General features: G+C 41.3%; 1 protein-coding gene across 1 annotated transcript in view; it reads right to left on the reverse strand.

The window, feature by feature from the left end:
• Positions 1 to 787: 787 nt before the first annotated feature.
• Positions 788 to 24010, reverse strand: part of LOC125426230 (low-density lipoprotein receptor-related protein 1B-like) — a 43346-nt gene continuing 20123 nt past the window's right edge. The window contains exons 4-6 of the mRNA XM_048484490.1: positions 23152 to 23409; positions 2355 to 2517; positions 788 to 794 (exon numbers count right to left, since the gene is read on the reverse strand). Coding sequence (XP_048340447.1) covers positions 788 to 794; positions 2355 to 2517; positions 23152 to 23409 — 428 coding nt within the window. The remainder of the gene's footprint in view (positions 795 to 2354; positions 2518 to 23151; positions 23410 to 24010) is intronic.

The raw sequence follows: 24010 nt of genomic DNA on the forward strand, positions 1-24010 counted from the left end.
TAATTATGTTTAGAACTACACGTGGTATCCGAACTGCATCCCAAACATGACAGTCAACTGATCATCATGGTGATCAAGACAGTAGGCATAAACACTGGCCCTTCGCCAAAGAAACTACATGCCCCTTCTTTCCTCTTTTTTGAGCCAAAAGCTTTGTGAACTATTAACGATGTTCATGCCTTCTTCCATGACATTATCCCCATCCCAAGTTTATCCTCAAAAAATCCTGAGATAGTTAGATGTTCATTCAGCACATTTTATAGATGAGTGCAGATTTAAGCCTGTGCCAACTCAGTGCTTGAACTACTAAAACAATTAAACTCCTTAGAAAGAGCAGTTTACGATGTGGTATGAAAGTGGATAACACATATGCCCATATGGAAAAATGAGAAGGCTTACACATGAAAAGCAATAGTTTCTTTAACAAAATCATGCCCCACTCCCACAGCCCCCAATAAGCAATTACTTTTACAAAATGCCTGTTTTTCATAAAGTGGAAATTATACATTCCCCACCCCAGAATAACATAGGTATTCCAGACTATTCTATAGGAGCAGATTTCATCACAGAAGTCTTTGAGAGACACAAACATTCATCGGCAGACCAGGAATATTAGAACTTAGCAATTTAAACCTAAAAACACTGTGTAAGTAGATACACTTGGAAAAGAACTTTATCTGAAAAATATTCCATTCTTTGTTAAAACAATTATGAAACAAATAAGTTTAAATACAAATTCTTCTACTAATTTCTTTTGAAACATCATTCCAGTCAGATCAAGTCAAGTTTACCATCTGTTGAGAACACAAATGCAGCTTTTATTCATGAATAACATTATATGGCTTCATTTGTAAAGTTTACATGCAAGCTGTTCTTGTCAAAGTTAAACCCATTGTGATGATTCATCTTAATATTCAATCAGGCATTAAGTAAAGAGTGACAAAAGTCCACATATGGATGACAAGCTGTTTCTGCAGTAAATATTTTCCTATTTATTGAGCAAAGGCTTATGGTGTTGAGAAATTGTTCTACCAACTACTACAGACTTCTACAGACAATACAACAGCAATGAAATAGCCACTTCACAAACCAGACATTCATACTACTTACACATCACAACAACAGCCTGATTCAGCTGCTTTGATTATTCACTTATGTATCTGGCCGATCAAACAAAGAAATGGAGTTTCTCAGTATTTGATATTATCTCACTTATCTTTTCAAATTTGCTCATGGAATCAGATATAAAAGCTTAGCTGACTGTAATTAGGAAAACACTGATACAGAATCTTTAAAACTGACTCTCCTCTCTGAAGTTCTACATCTTAATGCATATATTAATTCTCCCTAATTCTTAGTCCTCCCATAAACTAGAGATAATTGTTGTCAACTGTATTATCTACAGCAGTTAAAAGTTGGACTGAAATTTAATGTGCAGGACTTTTTGACAGGTGGTTTTTTTTCAATTTCCCTTTCATAGAAGTAAACAGAAGTTGAAATTGCTCTGCAGTGACTAGTTTTAAATAAAGTCAATTACAAGAGCTCATCAGAATAATATTTAGTTTTATGTTGTAGGGTGACAGTGTGAAACAAACATGCCTACCTGGAACAGCTCTCAATTTACTTATCATTTGTATCTAGTCATTCATCCAAGGTGATCAGAGCAGCAAATATAATGGTATAATATTTTATCCTCATAACAATCCTGTGAAGTAGATGAGCTTGAGATACAGTGACATTTAAGAAGTAGCCCAGTGAGCATCATGGTTTAGGTAAATCACATCACAACTTTCTAGAGTACACCATGCAACCAGAATTCTGCAAATGGACACTCATTCATTCTCTTCCACAGTCATAAAAGTGATTGGTATTCTGATACAGCAATAAAACGTTGGCTAAGTTTCAAAGAGGTACACAAGACATAACAAGACTTGTATGTGCTCTTTGGAATGACTCTTGGTGGGAAAAGGGGGCTGAACAGATCCACTTGTCAACTCAGTCTCAGTTTTAATGTGGTTTGCTGAGTGACACAGAAAGAGATATGGTTTGTTGAGACAGATAAGTCCCAAGTCCCTTTGGACATATTAAAAGTCACTCAAGTAATTGGTTTCAGGCTGTCAAACATACTTCTATCATCTCTTGGATGAATAGCCAGAAACAAAATGGGAAATACAGTTTCGCAAAAGATTTAGAGGTAAATTAAACACTTAAGTAGCATTCTTTTTGAGTCAAAAATATTAAAAGTTTGAAAATGTATAATTTTGTAATAAACTTTCCTTTGTTTTCCTTTGTCCTTGGCATGCAGATATGCACGGAATATCCAACCATCGTTTTACACCACTGAAAAGTCTTACCCTGAACTTGGATCCACAGCAACTGCTCTGGGATTATGAAGGTCAAGGTCAATCAGAGTAACACACACCGTCCCATTGTAATTGCACACGAAGATAGTGTCACTTATACGATCCACAAAGTAAAAATTTCCAGTGAGCCAATCAATTGCCATCTGCTGTATATCTGTCAGAAAGAAAACAATGTTAAATTACTTGTGCTACTTCAATAGAGAGACAGACACTGTAGATTTGAAATAATTCAAATCCATGGGGTGAGAAGTATGGTGTTACAAGTACAGTATGTTACCATATGGTGCATGCACCACACTTCTAACAGCAATGAGAAATTCCTGCCTTTGGTTTCCTTTAGAAGATGAAAGAACACTGAACACGGAGGAGTTCTGGCATTTAAAATAAGTATATCTACCTATCTATCCATCTGAATAGCTGGAATATATAGCTATTTCAGGTCCTTGGACTTACCTGGGCACCCTCTTTTTGCCCCATGGGGTGCAGCTAGTCAGGCTGGAAGTCATTCCTCCTTGAGGCACATTAGCTTTTTCCTATGGGCTAGCACCACTGTCCGCAGAGTCCGCAATGATTTTTTAAAAAAACAATCAGAAGCATAGACAGGCAACCTTGCTAGCTAGGGTTGCTACATTCCCATGAGGAATGTCAAATAAAACACTTAAACACTAACCAACAGAAATCTTTGAAAACTCTAATGTCTATGTATTTACGCAATTTTGCAGTAATAATATAAAAAACCTAAAAACTAAATAAAAAAGGGTTTTTTGTCTGTTTAGTCATTTGAAACTGCTCATAATGTGCATGTTCCTCAAATAAGTGCGAATTTCATTAAATGACCATTTTGCTCTTTTACAGATATCCTTCCATACTAACACACAGTAGAAAATGGGAAGCTGGTTCGTTTTTTTCCACAGGATATAAATTCTATTATAAAGGCGGCTTTACTTGGGAGAACAAAATGGAATACATCATTGACAGTGTCCAGTTATAGACATAATCTTGTATTGTTTCCAGCCGTCACTTCTCTAGTAACCTTTCTCCTTCTCTTCCCTTTCAATTCAGAAGTGGTATTTTGACCTTCTGTTGCTGTTTTTGCAAGTGTTAGAAACACAGAGTTTTATTGTGATATAACACAGAAATGTTCTAGCTGAGTCAATTTCTTCTTTTCCCCCCAGCAGCAGCCAAGGCTGGATAGTCTAGAAGTTATTGCAATGATCTTAGGGTGCCTTTATCTTGTACCACTGAACAGAACTCACACTATGAAATGTGATGAATAAGAAAGACATGAAATGCCATCCACTGGAACATTCAAGGAATGGCTAAAAGGAAACAAGCATCCATTTAATTTTCTTTAACATGCTGGGGAAGGGGTTTCTGGAATCAAGTCTGAGGTCTTTTTAACAGTGGTGATAATGTATCTTGTATAATATCTTTCCTATTAGAACATTATGGAGATACAAAGGGCATTGCTACAGTATTAAGAGATGGACTGCATGTATGGTCGATTCCCCACTGGAAATGTAATATAGTTTAAACCAAATTTTAAAATAAACTGCACCTTTTCATCGGGGTTTCAACCTCCCCACTGCCGATTTATTCTGCGAAAACATGTAAGTCTACATCAGATTCCGAAAATGCAGCACTCCCCACAACAAATTGATCTCCATTTTTTGCCTCTCTCGATTAGCTGCCGTGCCATGTATGGGCGGGTCCCTTCTTTCCAACAAAAAACATGATCATGTCATGACATGATCGCGTCATAACGTTAGACGTGTAAGAATGTCCACCCCTGCCTTTTGTGTAAAACATTAGTTCGTTTAGGTGATTAAACCGGCGAATGGCAAATCGTTTAAGCGGCTGCTTGATCTCATGTTTGCCGTGCTCGCACATTTTCCAGTCTCTTCCTAGCGCTTGCGCCCTCTTTGGACCCGAAAGGCGAAAACAAAGCCAGTAAATGTTGTGCGAGCATTGCTAAGTCCCGGCAACCGCTGATTGGTCGACAGGATCTGCATCACTCTTTAGGGCAGGGAAATAGTGAAGATTAGTACCCCATCCCTCCTCTCTGAACTGGAAAGAACAGTGGCAAAACAGAAAGTTGCTCTTCCAAGCAGGTACAGAGAAAATGCGGAATAAGGGGGGAGACGAGCGACAGAACCCTTCGTAGCTCAAGCAGTGAGGAGGCATGCCTGAAACCTCATTTTTTTTTGTGTGAGTACCACACGATTAATTGTCTGTGGGGAATAGAGCAACGGAAGTGGGAACCTGCAAGGACTTGTGGGAGACACCTTTCCTGCTATTTCCTCTCTCCCTTTCCTGAAAGCTCCCATAGATAGTTTTTCTCCTTTTTCTACATCATCTCTCCTTCTCACATAGCAGTTAACCAAATCTTATCAGTCCCTCTGTCTTAAGCTTATTTTCTCCCTCCCACCCATCCTAGGCAGCCTATCCCTAACATATCTATGGTGGTATTCCCTGCTTGTGTCAAGTAGACTTGTCGACTTAATATAATTAGCAGAGTAGCATAAAAGAGACCAATACACAGTTGCTGGTTTTATATAAATGAATTTACCAGCTATTAGGGGAGAGTTACATGGAAGGAAAATAAGAACAACTTTCTATTCTAGCACTAACTTGGTTACATACTTGCACCCTGTGGTCTCACATGGTGCCTACCTTGAAATGTGATTCAATGGCTTCTGCAATGTACTTTATAACTTTCTGTCTACGTGACTGGTTCCACATAAGCAATGCCGGGGCTAACTGACCAATAGCTTAATCAATGGATGAGCCATAAAACTTTGACCTCAGTAACTAATTGGCATGCTCATAGTTAACTCCTTCATGTCTGAAGTGTGACAGACTCTTCCAAATTACCAACAAACCCCTTCTCAAGGGTCAGTCACACGAAACATGCAAACATAAACATTCACAAAGATTCTCAAACTTCATCTTGATCAGTGGCTTGGTACAGATGTCAGCCACCATTTCTTCCAAGGGACAATATATGATGTTGATCAACCCCTTCTGCAACAAGTCTCTCATTGAAGCAATATTTATTGCAATATGCCTGTTTCCTTTCTTGATGCTTTCACTCTTCATCAGAGCGGTGCAGGCTTGATTGTCTTCAAACAGTGTGATTGGTTTAGGTTCATCTATGCCAAAGTCCTTTAGTAGACAAATAATCCACTACATCTCCTTGCAAGCACAAGCGCCTTAGCCCCCCACAGGGTGTCCCAACCATGGGCTCGCTACACCCCTACCTCTTAAGGAGGTGTAATAACAGGGGAGCTCCCCAACTCCCCCTTTCAGCGGATCACCCCTCCACGCGCAACCCACAAACAGCTATGACAACGAAAATTACACTTAACAATGACTGAATTACAGGGATCGGGTGGGTGGGAAACATTCGCTGGCTGGAGCCAGAGTGGGCCCTGTACCATGAGGCAGGGCCTTATATAGGCCTTGCTGGGTCCCACTCTGATAATGCGCCCTTGCCTGCATTGCGAGAGCGTGTCACCCAATCAGGCGCTGGCCCTTGCACCTGCGCAGATCAGGCCCGAAGTTGCAGATCAGGCCCGAAGTTGAATATGCGCACCAAGTCCCAATGCCATCCATTTGCCCGGGCAGACAGCCTCGCTGGGGTCTGTCTCCTCCCGCAATGGCAGCAGCATCTGAGGCGTGGCCACACTTAATCAATCAACTGGCCATAAAACTCTGACCTCAGTAACTAATTCGCATGAATACAGTTAATCCATTTATGTCTGAAGCGTGACAGACTCTTCCAAATTACCAATAGGTCACTCCCCTCCCCAAACCCTGTCATCCCCAGGTTTCACCCCCTTAATCTTCAGGATTTTCTCAAGCTAGAAACAGTGTTGTTTATTTTCATTAGTACTGTAATTGGAGGGGGTGTCCTTGTCTCTGGGCAGCTTTTGATATTGTTATGTTTTAGAATCTTGTTTAGTTTTGATAGCACTGTGCACAGATTTTAGAAAGGATAATTCCTGGATGTGGCATTTTACTGTTTCTGCCAATCCAGTTGGATGGGCCGGGAGGGTGCAAGACAGAGATGGTTGGTGGGCTTGTTCTCAACAGTGGTGTCTGGAGAAAAAAGGCAGCTCTTTGACAGCCTTAAGGAAAAGGAGCTGAGCTTGGATCCGTTCTTTATACTTCCTGTTTTTGTGGCTTGCTCATTTATTGGGGCCAGTCAAGGTATGATCAGAGTCACATTGTTATTGTAAGGAGAGAGGAAGTGTGTCTCACTTGCTGCTTTAGCCAGAAGATAAGGAGCAAGCACATGATTACCTTTATCAGGAGAGCTATTTTGCTGGCTATTTTGCTCTTGAGCAGCCCCAGCTGGTGAGCTCTGTTAGCTGTCAGTGCCAAATCCAGCTGTTTAAAGATCCCTGGCAGTATCAGCATCAGGGGCTCAGCATGAAGAACATTGCTTGTCACTTGCTCTTTTTTTCATTTTGCCTTGGCTGCTGTGTCATGATGCTCCAGCTGTATGTCACTGAACTTATCTGTTAATTTAGATTTATCCCCCCCCCCCCACACACACACACATACATCATGAGCGTTGTTATGTGCTGGCTGTTGGGCCATTCTCAAAATGTTATCACTGCCCCTCCCCCCAGCTGGGCAGAAAAGACAGCAATGATTCTCAAGCCTCCCCCCATCTCCAGCATCACCAGCTCTGCAGTGGGGCCAGCAACAACTCTCAAGTCCTCCACCATTACCAACCTGGCAAGGGGGATGACTCAGCCTGACTCCAGCGTCAGCAGCTCAACAGTGAAAACTTCTATTTGCCTACATCTAACATTCCCAGACCAGCAGGGTGGCAGTGATAACTCCCACACCCTTTCACAGCTCCAGTTTTGATTCCACCTTCGTGGGATATGCATGTGTGAAGAAATACCATTTCAGTAACTCAGCAGACTGGTGGAATCCAAGGCTTCCCCTGCCCCTCTTCAGTTTTGACAACTTGTGGCTGGGGGAGGGGGGGCTGAAAAAAATGGATTCTGATGCTTCTGTCCTCTTCATTCTCCCATTTTTAAGCAACAGCTGTGTATGCCTTTTTAACCCATTTTTTAATCTCCCTTTTTAACTTTTAGAATTTCTCTGCAACCCTGGATCTATCCCCATGTTTGCTTTCTTTTATCTTTGGAAGTTCCTAATCTGTGGATTCAAGTATCCACAGATAGGGCCACACTTGACTATTACAATACATGATGTATAGCTCTTTTTTTATGGGTGTACTGGACACATAACAGTACAATGTCAGACTTCCAGAATTGTAAAAATAGCAATATTCTGCTAGAAATCATTAATCTGTTTCTACAGGGAGCTGAAAACTGTTAAAGGGGAAACAACAACTCCAAAGATATATGTATTTTCCCACTTATATTTTTTAACAGCAACCTGTAAATACTGGTGAAATCTGAGTTACATATTATTTAGCAGAACTTTCTATTAAAATATATTCCCAATGATAAGATCAAAATAATTAATAAAAATGATTTTGCTATTTTTATAATATTGACAGAAAGGAGGGTCAGATCTCACTTCATGCAATGATCAATGTGGATTGAACAATATCTCACACACAATATATTACTTGAACTTGAATAGGTCAGAAATTCGGTGTTCTTTTAGCTACTGCATTTGACAGCTACAAAATATGCATTGTGTACTACATACTTTGAAACATTGCTTGCACTTTGTGTCTTGTGCCTGTCTTTTTATGTTTGTGTTGGGTTCTCTGCTTGTAAATTATAAATGACCTATTGCTTTAGTGAGAGCAAAGTTGCAATGAATTATCAAAGTTTGCCTCAGCCTAAAACACACTTTTTTAAAGTAAATGAAAAACCTACTTAACTAGCAGATGCATTTTTAATGAACAGAGCTTTTAATTTCTGCAGTGTTTTTCTCTCACCAAAGATATAAAAGACATTAAGCTTTTTTAAAAATATAGGCCTCTGGTTTGTCAGGCAAGTTGACTCCTGTATGCAGTTTATTAAAACCTCTGAAATAAAGCTTAAAAAACTTCCTCTATTCAAATATATTATTTGAAAACATTCAAAGTATCTGTTCCCACGCAAGTTTACAATACAAAACTGAGAATGATATAGAGCCTAATTTGCATGTTCAAAACATTAAGAAAGCTTAAACAGTGCTTTCAGCATCCATTTTGTGTAAATTATGCTCATACTTTTCAGTATATAACCATGTCCAGTCTGAATATTCCTTTTACCTGTTAGAAGCTTTTTTTTGGGAGACCGAGACCTAGTTAAACATAACGTAACAGCAGATTTCTAACTAGCAGAGGATTTTGATTTAAATTATTCCATAGACTCTAAGCTGTGTTTACTTCAGTGTTTACTTCAAACTAGATTCACTTAATCTGTGGATAGAATCCACACACTGGACATAAACATACCATCTTCTACTGTGTAGGTTAGACCTCAATGTACACAACCCCCTTTTGCCTTTTCTCTCTTATTCCAGTCAAAGATATTGTGTCTCAAGGGTGGGAAGGTTTGCTGTGTCCAGGGGTGTACCACCCAGAGGGACATGGGGTATCACATGTCTCTGGGCAATTTAATCACATGGGTGGGCTCTGGCCATGGGCGCTCTCACCAGCTCCAGGTAGTAGACCTGGGTGCTGCTGCTGGCTCCAGGCAGTATACTTGGGTGGCATCGCCCTTCCGTTTGGTAGACCAGGGTGCCGTTGCTGGTTTTGGTTGGTAGACCTGGGTGCTTTGCCAACTTCGGGCAGTAGACCTGGGTGCCATCACCAACCTTGTGCTCCTCTGTGAGATTGGCAGATGGCTTGAGCTCCCCCCCCCCCCCAATATCTAAGGAAAATGGAGCAGGGGTTGGTTGGGTGGAAAACTCAGATTTTGCCCCGGGTTCCATTTTTCCTAGATACGCCGCTGGCTGTGTCACATATATAACCCTCATTCTGTTTTCCATTATTGTAGCAGGACAATGGACTCTCCTCTCTCCTGCCTTCCTCCCTACCAGATGTCTGCATTTATTCTTAGTTTGCAAAAAGGCGGTACTTCTGCTGAATATCACTCTAGATTCTGTTGTAATGGGTGGAGATTGGGGGTGGGAGAGAAAATAAAATATCTTCAATACACTCCTATCTTACGCCTCTCTCAGAATGTCTAGATGACAAAAAGCTTGCAATTGACTTCACAGTATGCAAGTGACAACTTTTTGCTGACTTAATCTGGTAACATATGCATTTCACTGAAAAAAAATGCTGCTTGTTAATCACACTTTGTCCTTCATGATACATACTGAAGAACCCTTAAGTCAATTAGCTGCAACTAGCATGTTGCATTAGAAGCATCCCTTTAAGCAGGCTTTTTTTCATCAATCCTCTTCTATGGAAAAGAGGAGAAATCCAGGAGATGAGAGGGACAGTTACAGTTGCCACAGCTGGGAGCCTCGCAGGGATATCTGTGACAATTGCCTCATCCCCTGCATCTTTCTTCCTGCATAGTACCCACAAGAGGTGGCAATGGTTAGAGAGATATAAAGTATCCAGTTTCAAGCTGTCTAAGTTCACATACCAGACTGATTTTACAGAACATCCTTGTTCCAGGAACCCTTTCCGCATGGTGGTGGCAGCACTTCTCCACCAGCAGCGCTTCTCCACTGGCATAATTTATGCCGGTGGAGAAGTGGGGACTGCTCGCACAAGCAGTCCCGGCTCCCTCCCTAGCCGGAGAGGTGGCTCCTCTCAGTCTCCCTCCCCACTGGAGGTTGGAAGGCAGCGTGGGGGGGGGGTCCCTGCAGTCCTCCAGAGCGACGCTGGAGAGGCAGGTGAGTGGGAGCAACGGGGAAAGGGGTGGTTTCCCTGCGGTGCGGTTCATGCCGCGCTGCCGGGAAGACGCAGTTTTTTGAAAACCTCGCACAATGAGCGAGGTTTTCAGGGACAGCTTCATGCCGCCCGGGGAAAGGCAGGACAGCACTGCTGTGATGCAGCAATGCCAGCCATGCGAACGCTCTCCCAGGGACAGCGTTTTTGCCATCCCTGGGACGCTTCATTTGGCCCATGCAGAAAGGGCCCTAGTTAGGGGAAAGGGGTGTTTAAAACTGTTGTAAAAGTTAACATTCTCTTAGAGGATGCAGTGGTTAATTTTTACTATTGAAACCGGGTGGTGAAATTCAGAATTTGGGCTACCATCTAGCAACACTGGCATTCACTTGGATGCCAGCACATGGGGGGCAGGGGGCATTTCCCAGGGTTGAGTCAACATTAGTTGGCTTCCACTTATGTTCCAGCCCAGGAACACCAGCCCCCGGACTTTGGGCTTACATTATTGGCAATGAGGAGATTCAGGCACCAGGAAGGATTTAAAGTTTCCCTGCTTCTGCACCACCTGAAATTTCTCTGTAAGTGGCACAGTGCCACCTGCACCATGCCACCTCTGGCCACCGCGGAGCTCCCCCAAACTGGATTGCACTGTAAGTCACTGTTTTCAGTGTTTTTGCTGATATATGCTTCGGTTTAAAAATTTTTAGACGGAATTAAGAACACTGGGGGACCAGGCACATTAGGGGTTTTCTTTTTTTAAATTTGGCGTACTTACTGTCAATTTCAGAGCATATTCAAGGGACAACAACAGAAAGTATCACATTTCTAATTTACGTTTCATTTTCTTACAATGGTGCTGCCATATGACTGTAAATTTCCAAAAAGTCTCAGCAGTTCAGCACCTTTGCTGAACAATGAAGGTAGATTTATAGGGAGACAACAGCTAGGAACATGTTCTTTCTTTTAACAGCATATTCAAAAAGTCTCATATAAATCTGTGGTGACAGTAAATCAAATCTGGTTATTTACTTTAAGGCAGTTTAACAATCTGCTGTTAAAATTAAAACATAATTTAGCATCAATAGATGGACCATCAAGTGACCAGATTTTAGCAAACTTAGCTATTAAAAGGGAATATATGGTATGACTATATCAACTCACAATGCTTCAGTGTTTCCCAGTTGCTTGTTATCCAAGCCATCATGAGATTTTTCATCCATGATCTCATTGGAATTCTAGTCCATGCTCTGTGTTTTCTTCATGTCATGCACTTTGGAGGGGGAGAGAGAGTAACTTCTGTTCTTCAAAATTATTGCTGTTAGTTGAATATTATCCCATAAAGATGCTAAGCAGTATGTAATTAAAATCTTTAAGTAGTGTACAATATTTTAATAAAATATAGATTTATTTTTCTAGTAAGACATTATTAATGAAAGTTACTTAGGGGAAAGGTAAAATGCTTTAATTCTTTGAGGGGAGTCTGTCAGATATGCTTTTCCGGCAGAAAATGATATATGTTATACTCAGCTTTTTAAAAAAGGAAATACATATTTCTAGGTTCATTTTGCCAGATTAGTTGAGAAAGGTTGGTGAGAATTGCTAAGTGAACAGCACAGATGCACACTATTATAAACAGCAATGTGTTATCCTACTTAAATTAGCATTTCTAAAATATTCATAGGCTTTAAAATCCTGTAGAGTTTACAAGATCATAAACAGACAAACCACCTTTTGATATCCTTATATATGTACAACCATAATACATAAATAAGTGGTAATTACTACAATAATGATGCAAGCTTTAATCCCCTCTCCCTAGTTATTAGATCTATCAGATTACTCTTAGAAACTAGAATTGGTCATAACTGCCAAGCATTTGTGAGTTATGTAAAATTAATCTCCATTTGTTCAAATATTTTGTACAGTTTGGAAATACAGCAGCTCCCTGGTCAAATACAAAGAATAAAAAAGTAGTTCTACTTAAGAAGTTTTAAACATAAAACATTTCCATTTTGTAAATGCTTTAACAATAATGTTTTGCTTTGAAGCAGCAATGCAGAAAGCAGTGAACGTTTATTAGGCATGCCAATGAAATGAAAGTAAAAATAGGTAAACATTGGTCTTTTCCACACAAGTTGTTTCCAGTGTATCTTGCTGCCAAATGCTCATTTTCTCCTTTTAATTGTGCACTCCCCCTCCACTTGGTTAGGGAAATATTTTCCCTTCATTTTTCCTCTGTTATTTTCCCAAGCACTTTTACAATTATTTTTTACTATCCGTTTCTCAGCCTGTTTCCCTTAAGTGCATAATCATGTTGAAATGGTCTTTATAATGGTCTTTTATTTATTTTCAACTTGGTGGTTGAAAATGTGTGTGTGTGTGTGTGTGTGTGTGTGTGTGTGTGTGTGTGTGTGTGTGTGTGTGTGTGTGTGTGTGTGTGTGTGTGTGTGTGTGTGTGTGTGTGTGTGTGTGTGTGTGTGTGTGTGTGTGTGTGTGTGTGTGTGAGAAAGAGAAGGGAGATTTGGCAAGAAGTAGGGAGCCCAGATTCTTCTTTTAAATCCACCTTAAAGAGAGAATCTGGGATCCACAGTTAAAACAACATTGACAGTGATGCTGTTTTTGGGTGGATTCTCCCCCACCCTGAAACAGCATCACTTTCAATGTTTAAACTGAGTAGCTCACATTCTCCCTTTAAGTCCATGCCAAAGCGGGTGGATTTAAAAGAAGAATCTGGGGAAACTTGGGGGGCGCCTGCTGTCAGGGTTGCAATTGTTAAGTTAGCAGCACCAAAATTTCAGGGTATCTTTAGAGGACTCTCCTGATAATACCACCCAGGTTTGGTGAAGTTTGGTTCAGGGGGTCAAAAGGTATGGACCTTCAAAGGTGTAGCCCCCATCTCCTATTAGCTCCCATTGGAAACAATGGGGTATGGGGTCTCCTTTTGCAGGTCCATATCTTTGGACCCCCTCAACTGAACTTCACCAAACCTAGGTGGTATCAGTAGGAGACTCTCCTGATGATACCTCCCAGGTTTGGTGAGGTTTGCTTCAGGGGGTCCAAAGTTATGGGCCCTCAAAGGTGTAGCCCCCATCTCCTATTAGCTCTCATTGGAAACAATGGGGGATGGGGAGTCCATAACTTTGGACCCCCTGAACCAAACCTCACCTATCTTGGGTGGTATCATCAGGAGGGTCTCCTGAAAAATCCCTGAAAATACACCACTGACTGTTAGTATGTTAAATAGTTGCTGAGGTCACTGCATAATTAGAGAGTCAACTGATTAGCTATTGGTTAGTTTTAGCCTGACATTTCTAGGGAGCCAGATAGCATGTATGACCAAGTTTGTAAAGTTGACTTGTTCTCATTGTTCAAAAATACTCTTGCAGCAGACAACAGAGGTGATATCCTCACTGGCGATTAATCCTGGGATAGTCACCCGAAATATCCAGGTTCCTTTGAGATTTCCTCACAGCCGCACTGTGTAACACTGATCACTCCCGTTTCTGGTGCTCCCCCCACCCCTTATCACGGGATTTTTCTGGACCTGTTTGTATATGCACTTTTTTGGGGGGAAAAACACTCCAATGGGAGCTAGTAGGAGATGGGGGCTACACATTTGAGGGTCCATAACTTTGGCCCCCATGAACCAAACTTCACCAAACCTGGATGGATGGTATTTTTTAAAGAAGCTGATGCAACAGATCAGGGAACTTTTGTAGTGCCTATTAAAAACTGCCTTAGCTTTGGAAGCAGGACCCAAATGGTCTGCTACCAGCTAGATACATTACACTGTGGGTCTTGGATGTGAGTATAACCAGTGGTGGGAACCAAAACTTTTAGTAACAGTTTCCCATGGTGGTGGGATTCAAACTGTGGCGTAGCGCCAATGGGGCTGGGCGGGACACGACGGGGGCGTGGCCAGGCATTCTGGGGGAAGGGCATTCCTGGGCGGGGCTGTGGCAAGGATGCAGCCACTGTGCCGGTCCTTGGGCAGGAAACGAATGCACGCAGGAACAGCCTGCCACGCACGCTGGTGCACCTCCTGCTAGACTTCTTCAAGTTCTGCGCGCTACTGCTGAGAGGAGGGGTGTAACTAAGGCAAAAATCATGTGGCAAAATCACCAATTAGTAATGCCCTCTCAGCACACACAAATAATTAGTAACCTACTCTCGGGAACCTGTGAGAACCTGCTGGATCCCACCTCTGGGTATAACTACACAGAGAATATATGTATAATTCATATACATATGTATATGGCATTCTTTGATGGAATAGGGACCGCCTTCCCAGCATAGACACTGAATGATTTTGCCAGGACCAATTCTCACTCATGGGAAGATGATTGTTCCTGACATGCTAGTAGTGATGCTTGGGATTGGCCCAATGTCTAGGCAAATTAAACTCTGATATCTCCCTCTCTATCTCTCATTTGCCAGCATACCAACATCTTCAAAGGCTAATATTATACACTCCCTTTTTTCACTTTGACCTCTGTGTACTCATAAAACTGTCAATGCTATAAATGAGAAATCAGAATTGTGACTAACATTAATGTTATTAAAAAATTCACATGCATTATAACTGTATCAATATTTAGTTTTTTCAGGTCTTTCTTTTACCGGATAACATCCTACTACACATTCCTGTGCTGCTGGGCAGTAGTTAGTTTGGCAGACCAGTTCTAGCATTAGATCTATATAATTTGATTCTCATCAGATTTCCTGAGAGCTTGATTCATTTACTGAATTCGTTCCAATAACTTTTAACCATTTTAAGAAACTACCAACAGTCAGAATTGACGAGTGTTTGCTTCAGTGCATGCTCTAGTCATTGAAGTTTATAAAGAACAATTCTTGAATACTTATGACCTGCCAGGAGTATTAGACATGATCTGAGTCCATAAAAAAAATTAAGAAGTGGAACACATGATTTTTTGTTAGAAAAAATATTATAAGGTTGCCTGTGAAAATGTTTGTCTTTTGTGTCTGCTAAGATAGTTCCATGGATGAATTGTGTAACATTTTACCTGTAACCTGATCTCTTTTCTCGAGTCTAGACTGCTTCACTGATGTACTTTAGTTTTGCCTTTCCACAACTGTGCCTTAGAGCTAACTGTCTTCTAAGCTTAGCTGACTGCAGAGTCTGAATTAAAGATAGAAAATGGCAATTTAGGGCTGGCTTTGGAAAATACCTCATTGCCTCATCCCCACCCACTGCTCTTCATGCTGGGTTAAATAGCCCCAAACAGTTTCTTTTGCAAAGAAAGGCAGACTTGTTCTGGTGAACTCCATCCCAAACCTGTAAACGGTGACTGTGGAAATCAGAAATGTGATCACGCTTTAATCAAGATGCTTAACTCATGTGCATCCTCCACAGAAGTCAGGACACACTTAAAACCAGCCTTTAGGGCATGTTTTGACCAATGCTACGACAGGAAATTATATTTCTTGCAGAAAATGTGTACTGAAAATAGTGGTGCATGTGAAAAGACAAAAAAGTTACTTGTTAAATTTTCCCATAATTGAAATAGCACTTTTTGCCATTTTTGCTGCCTCAAAACTTCTTTTTTTATCTGCTACCACCCAAACTAGATTAGAAACTAGATTAGAATGAGAATAGTGTCAACTCCACCAATAAATCCCAGTAAGGTGAATTTTTCCAGTACGATATAGAAGAGATGGTCCTAGGTTCATCTTAGCTACCTGGGCCTGCATGAAAGAGAAGAGGTTGAGCCAACTTCCCCCAGTTACTTACACCCTGCTTCCTTCTGGGCTTCCTTCTCTCAGCTAGAGACAGAGTTGTCCTCCCAAGATTGTCAATGTGACTGATTTCTGAGTTAGGTGTAGGCTAACTTGGAATGGGGTATTTTACACTAGGTAGATTAAACTTTTTAGAAGAGAAGAAGAGTTTGGATTTATATCCCCCCTTTCTCTCCTATAGGAGACTCAAAGGGGTTTACAATCTCCTTTCCCTTCCCCCACTCACAACAAACATCCTGTGAGGTGGGGCTGAGAGAGCTCCGAAAAGCTGTGACTAGCCCAAGGTCACCCAGCTGGCGTGTGTGGGAGTGCACAGGCTAATCTGAATTCCCCAGATAAGCCTCCGCAACTCAAGTGGCAGAGCTGGGAATCAAACCCGGTTCCTCCAGATCAGAGTGCACCTGCTCTTAGCCACTACGTCACTGCTGCTCCAAAAAGAATTTTATACCATATAGGTCTAATCTCATCTGGACACATAGATAGCTAGGAGGTATTCTACAACACAGGAAAAGATATCAAGACTGTGTGGAAAACAAAACATAATTCAAGCCCAGCTAGTTAACTTGTGCTCTGGAGAATATCCCTTCCATTTTCCTGGATTTAGGGCAGTCTGTATCCCCTTCTGAATAAAATTACTGAGACTAATTCCTCAAAGGTTCCAAGACTGGACAAAAATTAGACAAGGTACACATGGCTTGATACTCCTATTTCTGGGATTGCAACCAGCAACTCCTCTCTTGTTTGGACCAATGACAAAAAAAGGCCTTGCTGGCCAGTTACTAACACAAACCAATCTTACTATATAATTGAGCCGTGTGTTCCCAACAACAAACCAAAAAAAGCTAAGGACTCTGGGACATGTAGTCCAGTGTTCGTCAATTGTCAAGTACAGAGGAACTGACAGGAATACAACTCCCAGACCCCTTCTCACTGAGCCAGTAACACTTTTTAAAGCTCTGGGGTCCTTGCAGGGCTGTCCTATGCCTTGACTGAGCTAACTCTCCAGAAGGGGTTCTCACATACATGAGACAACTCTCGAATAAGTCAGAGCAAGCCCAGCACCACTAGCCAGGACTGAAAGGCCACTACCCTAGACTGTTTGGGGAGGAGGTAGAAAGCCCTGCCACTGAGGTGGTGAGAGCAGGGCTGTGGGGGGAAAGACCTCACCACACCCATCCAGGGCACTGTAGGAAAGATACTGAGAACTGTGCTAGAGTTGGGGGGGGGGAGATAAATGCCGTTTCTGCAAAAACAGTTCCCTAGGGACGATAAAAATACCAACCCCTGGGACACTGTTTGCACATCCCTGGTAAACTGCACAGCTGGCGCAGCAGTACTGTGCTCATGCCCCCCAACTGGCACGAAAAATCCACTTTTGAAACTCGCTCCCTGAGCGAGTGTTTTCAAAAGTGGCATCTTCCCGCTGATGCGGTGCAAAGTGCACCAGTGTGAGGGGCCACTTTTGGCCCCTCCGGTGTTCCAGTCACCCACCCTTCCTCCCTGCGCAGCTCTGGACAGCTGGAGGAACATGCCCAGGCTGCCCTCTGACCCCTGGAAGTTGGAGGGCAGCGTTGGCATGTCCCTCCAGCTGTCCAGAACTGGACAGGGAGGAGAGGTAGGTGAACTGGATGAACCCGAGGCAGCTCCATGCAGAGTCACCTCTGTGGTTCGCTGCTTATACAGCTTCGGGGCCGCTGGCACAGATCACTACCTTGAGAAGTGGTGGAGTCTCCTTCATGGAGGTTTTTGAACAGTGGCCAGATGAACATGTGCCAGGAGTGCTGTGACTGAGTGCTACTGCAGCGAATGGGGTTGGACTAGATGGCCTTTGTGGTCTCTTCCAACTTTACAATTCTACAATTATATGATGCCCGCATCACATGCCAGTGGATAATAGCCATTATTTCAACACAAAGTGGAAAGATCACTAAGTGCACTATCAGTGTTTAGCTAAGGTCCAAAAAGGGACCAAACCTGGTTCCCCTGAGGACTTGCTCTGGTTCTAATTTGGTCCACTTGTTCCCCACATTCCTCACTCACGGCCTAAAAAGGTGTAGACAACTTTACTGGTACAACTGCAGAACTCGGCAAAAACTACTTTTGAGGAGGGTGCTTGAGGCTTTCACTCTTTGTCCCAGGTGCAGGAAGTGCCCTGGGAGGGACAAGAGGTCTCTGTTCTTTCTTGACAGGTCCCCATGGAGGCTGTCGACATTGCAGCAGGAGACGATGTCAGTGCGGTTGCCCAGCCCACGGGTCCCCACCCCACAGGAGGACTGGGAAGTCATCATGCCGCCACGCTGCTCGGCACCAGTCAGAGAGCTTTGCTTTCAGCAAGTATCCGTTGGGTGTTCCTTCAAATACAGGGGGGAGGGGGCATCATAGGGCATACAGGGCTGGAATCCCATCCCCCCACGGTACCTTATTGACAGTTTTGTCTTCGCTAGGCTAAGGGGATTTCAGGGTGTTTGAGAACTAGCTGACCGATTGTTGGAAAATAAGCCGCATTAATTTTTAATGGCTTACCCCTTGTGGCCCCAGCAGCTTATGGGCCACTTCAGCAGCGCCCTCTGACCTGGCCTTATTGCAGCTGAGCTGGTGGCCCCAAACAGTGATGGGGAGTTTTGGGGCTGTGCTTCCAACATGGACATGGCTCCAGAACGCAGCCTTTGCAAGGCATGCAGGCTGCAGGAGGATGGTGCCCAACCTTGCATGTTGGGCCTTTTGCCAGGGAGCATGCTAATGGGCCAGGTGAAAGTTTGAGCACATGGGCGAGTCCTGCTTTGGCATCTGCATGTGCTCCAGCAACAATAGGGGAAAGGGACCCCATGCTTTTTGGGGGCTGCCAGCCCGCAACTAACCCCAGCCCAAAGGGACGTGCAACATCCTCCACTGCAACATCCTCTGCCCAATTTATTATCCCACAGTGACTTAGTGGGGAGGGCCAGTGCACTGGTGAAGATTCTACCTTGATTCACGGGTGTGCCAGATATCCTGACCGCAGGGCAGCCACCTTCATTTAGAAGTATGCTTATACGATTTTGCATTCCCCGCAAAGGGCTCCCACATGACGATGGCTTGTTGGAATTGAGGTTATTCTAGTTTGGGAACTCAGAGCAGTACCAGTCCCGCCCCTGGGTGGCAATTTATTTTGCTTCATTTCTGTTTTGTTTTTATATTTTGCTTTGTTTCAGTTTTTATATTTTGGGGTGGTTCAAGAACCCAAATCCTATTTCATGGTTTTCTAAATGTCCTATCCTGGTGATTTTATTGATTACTCTGAAAAGTCCTCCCTACATTCGAGTGAGAAAGACTGACTATAAACAATGTAAACAAACAAACACATTCAAGAGGGATATTGAAGTGGAGCAAAGTAATCCAACTAACCCTGTGGAACATCCAACTATCCTTAGCCAATCCTTAAGATGCAATCAACAGAAAATTTTTGAGGGCTAACAGCATGATATCTCTTAGTAGGGGGCACTGGTATTCACACAGTTGTTTCATATAGTTGGCTTGCTCTATATGGATTATTCACTAATTTTGATTGTTTCTGCATGGTGTTTGTATTTCTTTGAAGCACCACTGATACAGCTGCAATGGTAAAAAAAACTGTACTTAATTTGTGGCCACAGAATGGGCTGTCTTCAGAAATAGGCCTCAAGTGTTCATAGCTTCAACCTTTACTTACATAACTAAAATAATTATATGGAAAACAGAATCTCTGAGAGTGACCACTTTGCAAAATCTTCTTTCTTTTTAAAATACTATATATATTCTTTGCCCTTTTATTCAGGCAGTTTTAGTCCCCACCCATTAATGATTCCATTGAAAGAAATGTATTTTAGAGACCTTGAAAATGGGACATTGTTCAGTTATTGAGGAAGTTTCTGGATAAACAATAAAGTAATTCTGCATTCACTTCAGCACTGCATCAGACACACAGGCTTTTCTTGATTTGTCAAACAATTTCAGGTATCATATTGACCCATACTTGATTTTAGTGACCTATTATATGCATTTTCTTTACCTTTCCTTTGCTTAGAATCAATTTTCTTTGTGAATAAGCAAGTCTAGAATCACAGTGAAGGGGGAGGGGTTATTGTCTACATTAATTCCAATTATCAAACAACAAAGGGAATGTTACTATCCTTGTTTTGTTGAGTAAAGAAATACAAACAAAAATCTGGTGCATAGTCCAGAAATGAGGTGAAAAGTGGTCTAGAAAAAAAAACTTTGGAACAGTCTACTGTGATAAATATTCAAGCACTCACCAATTAGCTCATTATTTTTGCTTATATGGTGTGACACATTTTATGTAATTATGCATGCAAAGAATATTCAAACTTTAGCATAAACTTCAGAACAGTCATGGTGAATGCACAGACCATCATATCAAGCCCAGCTGCTCTGTGACATGTTGATAAAATGAACAGCTTATACACAATGACAGGGCAACCCAACCTTCTCATACATTCCTGCCCTTGCTGCCTTTATTACATTCCTTCAAAACATTAAATGACTTTGCTCCCACAGTGACTCAGAAAAAACAACATATATTGAATGTAAGCCCGACTATGCCAAAAAAGTTATTCTAACCTACTTGTTTACAGTTAAGCAGTTTTTTTCCTACTCAAGAATAAATGCTCAAATACATCGCTATTTAAAAAACCCCTTCATTGAATGCTTCACATCTCCAGGTTGCCTTGCCTCCAGAGTTTCAAAGAAAAATATATATTATTATTTTATTTTCACTCAATTTTTAAAGAGCCTTAAGCACCAAAACTGGTCACATGAAAAGACTAACTGGAAAAGACTATGGTGGATTTTGCATGGGCCAAAAACAGCAGTGTGAAAACAGTGTAAAATGGTTTAAAATGGTGTAAAAGGATTTACACCATTTTCACACCATTTTCACACTGCTGTTTTTGTCCCATCTGGAATCTGCCAATAATATTAGGGGAAGTCAAAGGCAGCAGCAAAAGAGGAAGATCCAACATGTGATGGATTATCTCTCAGAAGGAAGCAATGGATCCTGGATCCAGGTTTTTAAGACCTGGGCAAGGCTGTTAACTATGGAACATTTTGAAGTGCATTAATTCATAGGGTGGCTATGAGTCAGGCAGTGACTTGATGGCTCTTAACACACGCCAAAGACCAAAATTTAAATTATGGTTTAATACATAATTCATCTAAATTTGTACCTTGATTCATTTGTAGCTTGGTTCTGAAAACACTGATTATTATAACCAGAAGCATAAATTATTTTTAAAATTACAATAAAGCAGCTTTTATTTCAAGTGCTTACACCAAACAAAAACTGTATCGGGAAAATACTTAGGGTCAAGCTTTTATGTACCTCCAAAAGATGAAAATAATGTCAGTCGGGCAGCCTTTGAGAACACTTTATCATATTATTGCTGCTGAAACTTGGCAAACTAATTGTACAGAGAAGGAAGGATGTAGAATTGTCTTAACTAAGATGAGATAGGAGGAATGTGGCAACCTGCAATGCAGGAAGGGCTCAATCCATTTTTTAATCCTGTGGATCAAATACCTTGAATCACCTGCAGAAAGCTCTAATAAGCTATGAATGGAGTTCTGTCAATGCTAATAAGCCAAAGTTCTGCACCGTATTCTGTAGCAGCCATTGAGTGTAAAAGGAATGTAAAGGTATGTGTGGCACATTGCTCTCATCGGTTCCCTGACTTCCATCTTGTCAGATGTGGATCCATAAAAGCATTTATAACTTTTCCCATAACTATGTTTATTGTAAAATTGCTAGTGTCATTGATCAAGATGCTGAGCACTGGTTTGGAATGGGTGGGCTACATACATACATACATACATACATACATACATACATACATACATACATACATACATACATACATGAATAGCATCATGCTATAGGTATAATACCTATATTTAAAATCAATGCACACTTTGCAACCCAAACCAATACATGTTTATTTAGAAGTAAGCTGCACTGGGTTCAATTAGACTAGTGTCTAAGAAATTATGTAGAGGATTGAAGCCTAATGCATAATCACATTTACTTGAAACATCCCAACAATTTAAGTTAACGGGTGATAGCTGTTCAGCGAATCTTGTTACTTTGGCAGATTCCGCATGGGCCAAAAACAGCGGTGTGAAAATGGTGTAAAAGGGTTTATACCATTTTCACAGCATTTTCACACCACTGTTTATGGCCCTTGCGGAATCCGCCTTTCTGACAAAGAAATGTCAGGTCCCTTGAAACACGAGTCAGTGCTGACTCATCCAACGGTGCAGCATGAAGCAACTTACCCAAGACAAAGAACTACAGTGGAGCCATTAAAACATTCACTGCAGTGAAACTGACTTTTTTTTAGCGTGATCTGTCAAACCAAAAGCTCTCATGTAAGTGGGAACTGCTCTCAATTGTTCTTAGACTGGAGTAGTTCCTACTAAATTAGGCAATTTATAGCAAGTGTTTCTAAAAATAAAAAGGTAATATACATTTGTAGCAGATGTGACAACAACAGGCATATCTTCATTAGCAGATTATAATTTGACAATAAATCATCTACTGCATTTTTGGGTATTAGAATAAACCCAATACTTTATCCTCACGTTAAATTTTGGTTGGATGGGACAACTATTATATAAAACACATACTTTGACTCTATTAAATCATAGATCCAGATTGATGTTTCCACAGGGGCAAGGGATTTTGTCCACAAATCATTGTTTTCCATCTCTTTCCTCTCATGGAAGCCCAAAATGCCCTCCAAAATCTAGTTCTTAGGGGAAAATGAACTCCCGGGAACATAATCTTGGGTATATTTCCGGCTGTTGGAGGAGCTGAAGGAAAACTGTGCTCTGTGGGCAATTATTTTGGAAGGCTCTTTCTCCCTATGATTATGGCAAGATAATCACTATATCAGAGAACCGATGTGGTGTAGAGGTTAAGAACAGCAGACTCTAATCTGGAAAACCAATTTTAATTCCCCATTCCTTCACATAAAGTGTTCAGGGTGACCTTGGGTCAGTTTCAGTTTTCTTGGAACCTTTTCAGCCCATATGGAAGAGGGAAAGAGCAAATCACCTTCAAACATCTCTTTCCTTGAAAATGCTACAAGGTTGTCATATACCACCTGTGACTTGACAACACACACACACACACACACACAAACATAATAAAATTCTAATACTTACTGTGAAGATTAGGAATTGTGCTGATTATCCATTCATCTGTTAACATTCCAGTTTTGGATGTCTTGATGCACTTCAGTTGATTTGAAGATTCTCTTGATTCAATCCAGCAAATTGTGTCCTTACTGTAAACATAATCCAGGGTTTGAATTCCACTTCCTCTTATAGAGGCAAGAGCAGAGGCTCTACTTCCATTCAAATACACGACATCAATAGTTTCAGAGTTGGTAATTAGCAGGACTGGTGGTGAATCATTAGGTTCTAAAAATAAAAAGGTGGGGGAGGTTTATAGCCATAAAAATATTCACAACTATCCATCTATAAATTTATTGTTTTTTTTCAAGGATGGCAAACAAAAACCATTTACTATACTTAATGATAGGTTTTTTTCTTCTCACAGTAAGCATTTAAATACAGTAATTCATTGTTAGATTAAGGTTCTGTGGAAGCTTGAGTTAACAATGCACAGTGTGAATTAAGCGAAATACAAAGACATGTGTATTAAGTGCTGTCTCCATAGGACTAAGACACAATATATCTCAGTAGGAATTTCAATCTCTGATTCAGTGTTGAAGGTTTGGAAAGCAAAGGAACCCAGGTTTGAACCTGGGGTGCCATTTTAGAGATGAGGAAACATTTAATGTTTAATGACCAGCCACTGTTCAGTCAAGTTGAAAGTGTGAAGATAACACTATTTTTAGCAGTATGTGTTGTGTTGTAAATGCTTCAGTATTTCAATATGTGGAACAGGAATTCAGTTGGCAAGACCAGTTAGTCACCAAAATATAACCAATCACAGAAAAACAGTTACACTACAAAAATCAAACCAAAAAAATGAAAACTATAATGGGCAATATGGTTC

Source organism: Sphaerodactylus townsendi, linkage group LG02 (assembly GCF_021028975.2).
Source record: "Sphaerodactylus townsendi isolate TG3544 linkage group LG02, MPM_Stown_v2.3, whole genome shotgun sequence".
Taxonomy (NCBI): domain Eukaryota; kingdom Metazoa; phylum Chordata; class Lepidosauria; order Squamata; family Sphaerodactylidae; genus Sphaerodactylus; species Sphaerodactylus townsendi.